The 13,059-nt window shown below is 44.3% G+C and overlaps 1 protein-coding gene across 3 annotated transcripts in view; it reads right to left on the bottom strand.

Annotated features, from left to right (window-relative positions):
* Tmep (Transmembrane endosomal protein) overlaps positions 1-12,751 on the bottom strand; it is a 39,604-nt gene extending 26,853 nt beyond the window's left edge. For all 3 annotated transcript variants that reach the window (XM_075701249.1, XM_075701251.1, XM_075701250.1), the window contains exons 1-6: positions 12,517-12,751; positions 7,263-7,501; positions 5,384-5,546; positions 3,297-3,387; positions 1,774-1,849; positions 19-110 (exon numbers count right to left, since the gene is read on the bottom strand). In XM_075701249.1, the coding sequence (XP_075557364.1) occupies positions 19-110; positions 1,774-1,849; positions 3,297-3,387; positions 5,384-5,546; positions 7,263-7,493 (653 nt within the window). In that variant the 5' untranslated portion in view covers positions 7,494-7,501; positions 12,517-12,751. The remainder of the gene's footprint in view (positions 1-18; positions 111-1,773; positions 1,850-3,296; positions 3,388-5,383; positions 5,547-7,262; positions 7,502-12,516) is intronic.
* Positions 12,752-13,059: the final 308 nt, after the last annotated feature.

Genomic DNA, 13,059 nt, shown 5'->3' with positions numbered 1-13,059 from the left:
ATGAGAGTGACCGCATACCTCCAGTCTCCATCGGAGTACTTCCCGAAGGGCTGTAGAATCAGCGTGATCACAGACATGAGCGGTTTTACTGCACAGAATTGCAGGGTCGCCTGAAAAAAAAAAGAAAGAACAAAAATGGGAGACCTAGTTAAATGGCCTGATGCACAATTGGTCCAGCATCATTCAAGTCAATCTGTTATGATTTTCTTCGCAGTTTTTATGCTTCCCGTAGTGAGTGGCTGTGAATTAGCTTACGTAACACATTAGGCTACGTTCACAGCTCCGATAGTTGTACTCTTGTGCGCTCTGTTCAAAGTACTATTCGGTGCGTATGCCCTGTCCGCACACATAGACAATCTTATCTTGTGGACTGCGTTTGAGTTTCACTTCGTTAATGCATATCAATTTAATTGTGCAGCTGGCCACAAACATTTTCGGAGCCCGGAATGCTGAGTAAGCGCTAGATACTGTCGCCATTCACCACTGAGCCGGCTTCATACATTCAGCAGCGAGGCACCTAAATATGCACCAAATTTTTCACACATGCAAATGCATTACTGAAACCAAAATAGCTTTTGCACCCCCCCCCCCCCCCGCATAGATTTTGTAGCCTAAAAGCTTCTGGCTCTGGCAGCAAATTGCATTCAAGTTTCTTTACGAGCATTTTGTATTCCAGGTCTCTTAACTAATATAATCGTGTTACTGTTTGCTGGCATCTTTTCCACAGAATAACACGCCACTGAGGGTTTTTAGGAATACCAAAAGACGAAAACTGTTTAGTGCTGTGCTGCGTCAAAAGTTCTAAGGACTAATAAGGAAACCTTAACTCAGGAGCTCCTATTTAAACACATGTACACAGGAGAATACACGAGCACGCAAAAAATTTTTTCCCTGCATCTACGGTGTTGATTTTGACGAGGCCTGTTGCATTTAAATGTAGACGCTAAAGTATACTAACTGAAGGGGGTAAATATAGGCAATAATGTTTTTTTGAGATGTTCTTGAAGAAATAAAACATGGGTGGGGGGGGGGGGAGCCTGCAGAATTCATGTTTACAGCTCTGCAACATCCCTACCATAATTATTCTGTACATTGAACCTCCCGAGACATCTAAAGTGGACAACATCAATGCCTTATAGTTATAAACCGCTCTGAGAATTACACCCCAATTTGTGTCGAGGACTTTTGTAAAACCCTTGTAAGCATCAATTTTACTTGTATTCTGAACTAATAAGGCACATTTGTCCACCTCACGTGCTTTAAGAGTTGCAGTTTACAGAACTGCGGTATCTGGTTTTAGTTCAGAGTTACGGATGGTGCAAACTTCATGCTTCTATTTTCTTTTTCAAACACACAAATTTTTGGCAATTTTGTTAAGAGCGTCTGAAGCAGATAAATTTGGCATATTAATTTACAGCTTTATGTGGATTTGTTCCCATGTGCACATAATTCTTATATCATTCTTCACTGCTGATTTACAGAGTTGTAAACTTGATAGCTCCCCATTTCTAAATTTTCCAATTTTCAACAATATTTATTCAAATACCAACGGCTTAAATATAGGAAATCCGCTTTCTACATTCACTACATTTCAACTTTTTCTTTGAAGTCTAACAAATAACCTCAATTTCGGTGCAGTGGTAGCCTAGAAAAACTATTTCTCCTTTCCCATGTAGTATCTAGGTAGGAGCACCCGAGCTAAAGCTTCCTTTTAAGGCCACTGCCATGTGATACGTGTGAGAAAGCATCATTCAGCACACGAAAACGGCATACCTGTTTGCAGAATCGGAGAAAGCCAATGGTGTACGTTTTTCCTGAAAGGCAACACGTCCCATACCAGAAACTTTGTCTGGAAAAGAGAACAGGCACGTCATCGTTAAAGCAACAAAAGAAACAACCAACGTATTAAAAACTATTTATTATCAGATTTTTAACACTGCTCTAATGATACACGAGAGAACCGTTCACAACTGTTCCTTTCGTTCTTCTTGCTTTAGTTCATTGGGCTATAACACACAACATAAAGATGTATAGGGGAAAAGATGGATTTGTAGTGTTCGTTCCACTATTTGGAACAATCTTCCTGATGATGTGAAATATAATCCCAACTTCCACGTTTCTTTAAAATGAGACTTCGCAACACTTCTCTGTAATGCTAAACTTTAGTTTCCGTTTCACATATATAACCCCTTCAGGTGCTCCTGCTGTGTACACAAAAGCTCAAAAGCGAAAGCACTTAGAGAAATAATAATATTTAACATCAGTAGCAAACATGCTAAACCTTCCTGACTGAACCTATGTGCAAGGCATTTTAGACAAATGAGTTGGAAGGTAGATATCAGAGCATCTGCTCACAGTATCAATATGACATCATGCAGTGGGTCCACTTTTTTTTATCGGTTTCAGTGTTTTATATTGGGCATATGTTTCACTAGCTGGATAGGCACTTTCCATACATGCTAGATGTTAAATAGTTGATGTTCTCACACATGATGTTCATATAGACCGTTCTCACACGGAGTCCACAGTCTGTAAACTTGAGATACAAGCACTGTGGCGAAACTAAATTTTCATTGGACATAATTATTTGTTGCCTGAAGGAGGTAACGGTCACCCAATTTTGTAGCACGAAGAAAGTAGCCTGCCTTCCAATTTTTGCAATGAGATGACAAAACCTGCAGAATTTGGCTTGACAGAATGTATTCGCATGATTTATTTACACCTAATAATTTCTGTCGTGGTCCCCGTCAGACAGCTCTTTATTGAGGTATATGATTACATGTTTCCTGGGTGGCCTACTGCGTAAAATATTCCATGTTTCTTGACAGCTCCGCAACAATTGCAAACAGAATGGTGGCTTGCACCTCAGCTAACCAGTTGATCAGTTTGTCCTGCGATTTATAAAAGTCCGCAGAGCCCCAAAATCATGTCATGCGAATCTGTTACCACAAGCTTAGCATGCAAAGTAACGTCTTAAAGCAAGCTTTAGTAATAATAGCAGAGCGCTGTCATCGCTAGCTCGAACAAAAACTTGTTCTGCAATGACCCTGTGATGACATCGTTGACTACGCTGACACTGACACGAGCTAATCCTACACAGTTTTGGTACTGCATGCGATCGTAAGGCACAGGCAACTTTTGATACCATTTTCTCAGGAAATATGGTGTGCGTTAGAATTGGATAAATATGGTATTTAGTAAAAGATGAGAATCTCTTCACGTCAACACCAACAGGTCCATTTTAGCGATGGACAAACAACATCGAACGAAGCCTTCAAGAAATAGACACCACTCACTGTATTGGCTTCCCCCGGATCTCGGACATGATGTTGCTTTCACCTCCTAGATACTCATAACAGAGGCTCAGGAAGTTGTAGATCACAAAAGCTGGAATGGTGAGGTCAGGACAATTGTAACACAGCTATACCAAGCATTCAGAGTACTTCAGGAAAGATCGAAGTAGATTAATTAATTAATCTATTCATTCATTCATTCATTCATTCATTTTATTTCGGCATAATGGTACATGTATAGCATGCACAAAACTGCTGGGGGCACAGACTAAAAGGCACAGAAGGCTTGATGGGGTCGGTACCTGATAATGCACTTTGACAGGGGCAAAGAAAATGACAGGGCCTCCAGTAAAAAGAGAAACGAAAAAGGATTGTTGAACACAGTGAAAAAGTGAAGTGTGCTCAACTGTTCACATTCTGGGAACACAAAGAGAGGAAAGTGTGCAGGAACAGCAGTTCCTGAAACTAAGCAGAAAGGACCTTGCAATGCATTACCACCACAACTTTGGCTTCAAGGTGCCTTCTCCCCAGTCCCCCATGGCAAATTTTAGTCATACACTGGAAGTTTGAAACCGCTGTCAGGAATCGTTCTACCGGAATAATTTTTCGAATTGGTTTACTATCGGATGAGGCGGAAGAAATTGAATGCCCTGTTACCATAGCGCCAGGAGGCGAGCGTGACTGCCAACAGAGACACACTATCCCGCTGCTTCGAGCAGCATCAGCAAGCTACGCTCCTTCTCCACATTCTCCCACACTGGAGCCGAGAGACCATGCCGGGCTCCACGTGACAAGCTCTGCCTTCTCTCCAATTCGAAAGCGTCGAATTGGCCCATTGAGCGAAAAAGCGGGCTCTATCGTCCATAGCAGCAAAATGGCACCGAAAATCGCATTGTCATTGGCTGCCTTGCCACGTCACGAGCGCACCTTGACGGAACAGAGCGGGCGAAAGGGACCACCTGCTGCTGCGCTAGCGCACCAGGTGTTGCGCAAGAGGAGAGGGCATCGCCACACGGCCACGTCGCCCTCGCTCTTGGAAGCCTGTGTCATAGGCGGGTTCCTTCCATGCACACGTTCTCACCTGCGTTCTAACTGCACCTAAACTCTCACCTGCATTCTAACTGCATTCTAAAAACGCACTAAGTGTCTCAATGCGATCACTTGCCTGCGAGGCTTTCTCCTTCTCTCCCTTTTTTCTCTTCGCTTCGAGGCACATTTTTTTTGTGTCGGCATTAACACTTTCCGCAAGTAAAAAACACTAATGCGCACCCTAGAGAAAATGGTTCCTGTTGTGTTAGCTAGCACTAGACCTGCCGATCTTGCATCGTGAATAATATTACAGTCGTAGAATACTATCATTTAGCAACAGATACTAAAAATACTTTTAACATCATAGACATTGCCAGTTTTAGGATTCACAGGATATGCTCTGTAGTAATGCTGTGGGAACGCTGTCAACAGGCATTATGCTGTATATATTTGCAGCTAAATTTATCTGTGCCACAAATGTGTATGAAGTGTGTTCATTAAATATTCACGCAATGGTGATCAAAATTATCCACTGGTTCGATAAGTTGGTGTCGCTGCTGCACAAGGAGGCCATGCATTTTACAAAGGCCCAAAAAATCAGACAAGGATAAATTGTTCAGTAACTGTATTTGCACCCCTTTGGAATAAGTTATGCCCTTAACTAGGCAAAAATACGTTTAAAAAAGTGTTAGATTATTGTTGTCAATACGACAACCAAAAAAGAAGCTCTAGAAATTGGGCATTCTACGATAAGGTCATAAAAGTTGGCGTGTATGCAACATGAAGCTGGCTGGACACTACACCGTACAACAGCCTCAGCCATAAAGAAAATGTAATGAAATAAATAGCTTGTTACATGTTTGTTTACATGAGTGCTCTTTTTGTGGGACATCCAAAACGACAGGAATACTAGTTCCCGACCAGCACAACCGCAAAGTTGTAAATTCTCACGACTGCAAAGGGTCAGTTCAGCCCAGCTATCTTTTTTGCGAGGCAGGTAGAAGCTAAATGGCCGGTACAGATAGCTAGGCACTGCTTTTATAACAAGGATTCCAGCTCACCTTCATACCAGTCGCGAACGCTGTTGAAGTAGATGTAGTAGTTCTCGCGGAAGAAGAGCAGACTAAGCCACGAGTCGAACGCGTAGATGGGCACTATGAACAGTATCCGTACAATCCAGCGCTGCTCTGTCGGCAACGTGTAGAACCGCAGGTGTTGGTAGATCTGCACATAATATGACGTAATTGATTATAATTGGCAGTTACCTGCACAAATAAGAAAAAAGAAAGCACATTACAGCACAATGACATAATAAACGGCAACATATGAACAAACATTAGGATAATGAGCAAGACCTGAGCAACATGATACATGCATTGTACACCTTTGTCAAAGAATTGGGCACCCTCCACTTGGTGTAGGCTGGCCCTGCCAATAATGTGGCATCATCATTGTCATTTATCATCATCATGATGCGTTATAGCAACAATAAAGCTATATGTATCACCTGCTTTTCCAACCCCATAGGTCAATGAGTCATTTATGTTTTAATAAAGCTATTTCCACATCATACATACATTGATGAGCGAACTATCATTCTGATCCTGTTCTTTTGTAAATTTCTGTTCGTTTCTAAATGTCTGCCTATTTTTTATTCATTGTAATGAAAAAAAAAAGAAAGGTTGTACAAGTGCTAGAGGACTGCATAAAAGATCATGCAAAGAAATCACATGAATAAAAGATTCTAATGGTGCAGCGACACTTGTCAGCAGAAGGACCAGAGCAACGAAGGTGCCTGCGGCTATGGCTAGCTCTCACCAAAAACTTAGCCCTGTTCATCTTTCGTGTGATGTTAGTACCTCATTAGAAGAAGAAAGAAGGGTTTCAAGAAGGTATGTAGATCCCACGCGCTGCAGGAATCGATGTTATGTGAGCGTTTTGCAAATAGCTGGCAATTTAGCATCGTTTGAGGTTCTGCAAAAGCAACCACATGTGACGGAAGTGTATGTGTGTCGGATGAAAACGGTGATGATTATGGTTTAACGACGGTGGCAACGACAGCACGACGGCGATGACTATACTATCATGGCGATAGCACGGAAAATAATTATTGCACTCTGTTGATGTAGTGTTGCAACCTGTTCAGTCACGACCTGCACTGACCCTGTAAGCAGTGAATGAGTAAACTGGGCCCAAAGGCAGTGCGATGTCACTCCTGCTTTTAGACAAGTTGTTGCTAAATGACATGACTCACATGCCAATTCTCTCAAAGAGCTACCTTTGATAGCAGACAGAGAATAATAAGGTCATTGTTTACTTGAGTTAGGCATGTGTCTGTGGCCTGTTGGGTAGAACATAGGGCTCTACCCAAAGCATATTTAGCGCCAGCAAACAAGGACGGAAGGGAGACGACAACACAATGCGCTATCGTTGTCGTCTCAATGCGTTGTCCTCTCCCTTCCGTCCTTGTTTGCTGGCGCTAAATATTCTTTCAATTTACCAACACGCCCAACAAATGGCAAGGCTCTACCCAATACTGGGGCTCTTTGGTTCAAATTGCAGTACCAAACTCGACATTCTTTTTTTACCAAGGAGGCCCCAAACAAGGTGAGCGCTACCTACTGTAAAGTGCCCGAAAAGAGGCAGAGAATGCATGGAATTAGAAACCACTATAGTATAATTGAACCTAATCATAATGAAGTTGCATGCAACATGAAAACACCTTTGTTATATCTGCTCTTCATTGTAAGTGCACATTTGTTACCCACTAATATGGGCGAGAAATACTTAAGATTCACGTTGCTACATTCAACAACTGATCACGTCCATGTTCGTTATATTGAAGTTTGGCTGTACAGATTCATACAGACCAGTCTGGTTATAATTATGGCCGCAAAAGAATAGTCACAGGGATGTTCGGGGCTCTCAAGGTGTGCTCACCTGGTGGCAGGTGATGATGAGGGCGGTCCAGACGAAGGCCCCGGACAGGGCCTGAGCCCCCGTGGTCTGCAGAAAGGTGGGCGGCAGGTCCTCCAACACCTGGCTGGCGTTCTCGGCTGTAATGTTGGCCGTGGCCAGCACCACGGGGAGCATTGACGAGCTCGCCACGCTGGCCGCCGTGCTTGGCCCACCCGTGACGCCAGGGGGCGTCACCGTGCTGCCGCTGCTCATCCTGGCACCTGTTTCGTGACAGTGCGAAAGCTCAGTCACTGTCTGCAGTCATTAGTTCAAGACTTGGTGGCTCATGTAAGAGCCCTCGGTGACCTTTGAGGCACTGGAAATAAATAAAATAAAATGAAATAAATACAAAAGTAGAAGCGTTGCTTGTCATCGCTCTTGGCACAGGTACCATATGGCAACAGAGCATCAATATGGGTCAATACTAATACAGATCATCCATTGTGTACTAGTACTAAGTTAAAGAAATCGCACTTGTGATAGGATATGAAGCAGATGGCAACCACAACCACTTACTACATTTCATACATAACAGGCAATTCAATGCTACATTGCCTACAAAGACTTCCCTAACTGCTCGAATTTGTGACCAGAAACTAGTGGGCCAGATATAAAGGAAAGACACAGGCATGTGCCATGTAATTAGTTCAGTTGAGTTATATTTAGGATTACAAATGTTGCTGTAAATCACCTGTAGATGTAACGTTGAGTCTTACAGTTTTATGTAGCATAATATTACGTATTCGTAATGCAGAAGGCGTTGCAGATCTGAGCCATTTTACAACCATACGAGCGGTGTGGCACACTCCTGCAACAGGCAACCCGAGTGCACCGCCTGCGATTAAAACGTACGAATGTCGCATACTGGAAGCACGAAGGCACGCAAATATGTCATTTGACGTAACCTTATGTTTACGAGCTGTGGTTGTAACGTATGGGGCTGCTAATCCGTAGAAAGCATCACAGGTCAAAAACAGCTACACTACAAAATGTGCCAAGTGAGACTAACATGCCTGCAATATTCACATAGATTCTGCTGTGTTGAACGTTCATGAATTTAGCGCCAAAAACACGATTACAGAGAGTGGAGGGTGTAAAGAAGGGATGAGTGCTTCGTTGCATTGTTTGACAAGTACGAAACGGAGTAAGTAACCATAACGTTTGTTGTGAAAATTCGACACATATAACTATTTCACAAATTAGCAACAGCAACAAAAAAATCTTGCAAATCGTTTATACTAAATATACATTTACAAGTCATCGTCATGGTAGACCAGCTGTTTCTCTTCACAAATGAGCTCACGAACGCAGAAATCATCCCACCTTTCTTTTATGCAGCAAAGGCTTCTAAAATCTTGTGCATTCTATTTTCTAGAGCTCTTTTTAGGACAATTATTGGGAAGGCTGAGAGTACACATGCATGTACATATGTGGCTAGCTAGATGGCTACTACAGTCCAACTTTGTTATAACGTAGTCTCATCTGATTGCAAAAATAGTTTTTTTTTATATCCGATAATTTGTTATATTTGTGCTCAATATATCAGGATTTGACTGCACTAGGTGCGCAGGCACTGTCATCAGTGGGCAGAATGGAGGTTCCCAAATTCCCTTGGCCACAGGCAACCCCATTTACCATCACAGAACCAACAGAAACGACAATGTCCTTTTTCCTGTACCTTCGGGAGGAGGTAACACACACGTGACAGATAAGCATGCACTTCACATACCAGCCATATCATTTATACATTTCTGAGGGAGCACAATGCTATCATGCATTTTTGGAAGCCGCAGAGATAGCCGGTGCCTGCTGGCCTGATTGTTCCACTGCAGCCACCTAAGCAACTGGAGCCATCAAAGCTGACGTAACCACAACACAACTAAATTACTTGCAGCTGTCATGGTTCCCACAGAGTTCCCTAAAATATCATTAGAGGGAACTCTGGTGCTAGTGGTCTACGGCACTTGCAAATATGGTGGCTCAGCCAGTGCAGGAATCGTGAAGGAAATAAATAAACAAAAGAAAACTAGGAGAGAGCATCACATGGCAATCTTAAAGCCTAGTTATGAGAAGTATAAAGGAGAGGCTTGGTGGGAGACACGCCCTCACCACAGGACAGGCAAGCAGGTATTTCTAACTGCTGAGAACGCTAAGAGTCTGGGCGAGTGCAGAGCTGAGAATGGGTAATAAGGGCCGATAGTGACGATGGCCAAACAATGCCTTACAAGGTCAGGCAACCTCGGACAGTCTACTTCCCAAGAGTCCATGCACAGATGGTCTCCAATGTGAGGGAGGGGTGGTGTCAGAGGAGGTTGCTTTGCTAAGGCTAGCTGCCAACTCACTTCCAAGTGTTTAAATATAGTGCCTGTCCTTTTTGTCCATGTCATTTTTTAGCACTATTTGTAAGCTTAAAGCACAAAATTTGCTAAATTTGTGGTAACTTATTGTGTGGCACTAGGGCACGACGCTATGTCTGTAGCAGACAAAAGATCAAATGTGTGGAAAACAAAACTGTCCTTGCCTGATGAATAATACTTCAATCATAGTTTCAGGCTGTGTTCCTTATAATAATCGTAAGTTCAAATTACCAGCTATTAAATTACATTGAGTCTACTACAAAATGAACAACACATTATACTCAATCCGCATGGGCACAAACAATGAGACTAACTGCTTTAACGCCTTAAAGTTTATGCCGCTCGTGCAATGCTTAACAGCACAGGGACATAACTGCTTTTCATGCTGGTTCTTGATACCGGAGACTTTATTACTGACTGTTGTTTAACAAATACAAAAACATTTTTTTACGCCCCCCAGGTTACATGCCAAAAGCAGCATCTCCGTATAGTGGCATGGGTAGTAAGTGAGTATAAGTAACAAATTCCACAGGATCCTGTGGTAAAAGAACTGTATGATGTATGAAACCATAAGCAGAGATATGAAAGTGTAACACTGTGTGGTAGAACAGAAGGTTGTTACAACATTCTGGGTTTTCGCGCCAGCTTGCGATATAGGAAACACGTTTCAAGGGTGTTTTTTCTTGTCTGTGACGACGTGACGATCCAGGCTGAACTGGTGTCTAGTTTCACAAACGCTGGCAGTGATAATGTATTTGTGCACTTTCAGACAGTTCAACGTGTGTCCAATTTTATACCCAGGATGAACATCTTACGTAATCGTTTCCAAGTCTATTGGAATGAATTAAATTCATATTAGCCATGTGGCATGGGTATTATTAGTTGCCCACTTTTTTTGTTCAAAGGATGACAATAATCCCGGAAAAGGGCGTAGCAACTGTGTCTAGAAGCACAGGCAAAAAACAAATGCAACATGGCTCAAGAGGAAACCTGTCAGGACCGGATGACATGGAACTCTTCCAAATGAATTATTACATCCTTGCGGGCTGTCGTATGCCTGCCAGACAGGTGACGTCACCCCATCGGTCACAAACACTCATTGCCATTCACGAGCAAACATGGAACAATAGCACGCGACGAAGCCAACACAGGCTGACAAGCCTTGCAAAAGCAACCCGACCACAAAAGAAGCAGCCTTGCCATTGAATGTAAATCAATGGAACCGACAGTAGCACAGACACATTCAATGCTGCTGTTAGTACAAAAGAAAAAAAAAAAGAAAGGCGAACACTTGAATAAAAGAAAAAATAGAATTGCCACATGACGCCAGTGTTATGGCTCCGCTACACTCAAATGACAAGTTACAGAGCAACAAGTTGTACAAGTCAATAATATATGTCGCGATTCTTCCTTGAGAACAAAATGGAAATGACATTTTTAAGCAAGCCCTTCTCTAGTTATTTGTGGTGAAGAGCTTTCCAGACGAAATCGTGCATCGTCAGCAAGACATTACGAAAACGTTGCAGGTGTGTGTGTGTTGTATATAACAGGCGAGGCCACTGACCTGCGGGGTACATATAAATAGGGTGTCTGTTATTCCTTTGTTGCTTGCACGCAAATCTAAAGTAAGTGCAGACGACACGGCGGTTAAAAGGAAAGGAGGTAGGATGTAATGCAGTGGTGGCGGTAGGAGGAGGGAGGTATTTATTATCGGCTCACAAGTCCGCTCCGACGTTGGCACGGCCCGCTATTTTAAGCGGAGCTCACGAATTAAGACGGAGGAAAGAACTGCGAGCGGAACGCGTTCAAGTCGAGCCACCACACGGCAGTGGCTGTGTAGTGCTACTACGTGTTCGGCTCCTTTTCCGGGGGGCTTTACGCGGCAATCGCGGGACGAGCGTAGTGTGAAATGATGCAGAAGGAACTCGTCTGCTACGACCGCCGGCGGGGCCGGAAGAGGGGAGGGTGTGCTACGACAAGAACAGTAAGAACAAAAGCAACTAGGGGCCGCACAAGAGACTCGCGATGCGACATACGAGGATGAACGCGTCGTGAGGACACGGTCTACATGTTCGAGCACGACTTCGTTACGCCATCCATTCTTTCTTCTCTCTGTCGGGCTACTGCCATGGTTGGGGGACCAACGACGAAGTCGTTGGCGTGTCTGTCGCTTCTCGAAGTGGGCGAGCGAGCAGGGGGCGGGAACCGCCAGCGATCGGCGCAAGCTCGCAAAAGAAGAGTCCGTGAAAGGAAGGCCAACCTCGGCGACGAGGCGCGGTTATTAGTCACCTGGCGCAAAACAAAATAAATACGACGGCCTCACCTGCGACACCGCTGACAGCCGCTCTTCCCCAGAGGCAAAGCGGAAAAGGAGAAATGCTGCACGCAAGGCGATTCCTGCAACACCCAAGGTCGGACGCTCGCTCGCCCGCCGCCACCACTCACTCGCTCGCTCACAATCGACTAAAATATTCAATTAGCGTCGCGATCACTGCGGCAGTGGGCCAATGCTGACGCGCGAGACAGACGCCGAACCCCGGCCGAGCGGATGCCCTTTTGTTTAGACGCGTTTTACGCTGTTTACGTAACACTTTAGTGCCGCGGAGCCGACACGATGACACACTCCAAACGTCGCCGCCGCCGCCGCAGTGTCAACAGCACGGCACCCGAACGAGTTGCTTGTTTCGCACGACAGCGATCAAAGGACAGCGAGCGCGACTCGCAACAGGCGCGCAACCGGAACTGTTTACATCAGACAAAACTTCGATCACCTTCGCGGGCCGAACAAACCGATTTCCACACGCTCGTGGTTCAAAATATGCGACGAGTGACGGACCGCGGCTCTAAACCTAACTGGGCCAACCAACGAGCCCTCTCACCTCCTCGGTTGTTGGCAGTCGACGGCGGCTGATGATGTTGTCAAGCCTTGCGGCCTCGTCGGGTCGATTTCATTCACATGCGAAGCCCGTGAAGTACTCCGCTGCGACGCAATTTGGGCGGACCAGCTTCCAGATTACGCTCCTACAGCGCTGAAAAACCATTGCGAACACATCTCTCCTCGGACCCGACGTCGTCGTCCGTCACCAACCAAAGCATCAGGCGTCGCGATTTGGGAACTGCGCATGCGCAGAAATATACATGTGGAGGTACCGGAGCAACCAATACTATAACCAATGCATTGAAGTAGAGAAACAGACAGCGCTGCCTAGGAAATAACACGGATTAAAAATTTGTCACAAGTGTGATAATTTCAGACAATAAAGTTGACAATAAAAAGAAACTTAAGCCTATTGGAGTTAGTTTTGATTTCGGGAAGTCTTACGAAAATTTGAGAACTGCCCACTAGGCGCCACCTAGTGCGCAAAAGAAGTTCGTCTGCTAGTCCTTCAACATATGTTGATATTCCTACACCGTGGCCCAGA

This window comes from Dermacentor variabilis, chromosome 8 (genome assembly GCF_050947875.1).
Source record: "Dermacentor variabilis isolate Ectoservices chromosome 8, ASM5094787v1, whole genome shotgun sequence".
Classification (NCBI taxonomy): Eukaryota; Metazoa; Arthropoda; class Arachnida; order Ixodida; family Ixodidae; genus Dermacentor; species Dermacentor variabilis.
The sequence above is the reverse complement of the archived record's forward strand: the minus strand, read 5'-3'. Positions and strand labels throughout refer to the sequence as shown.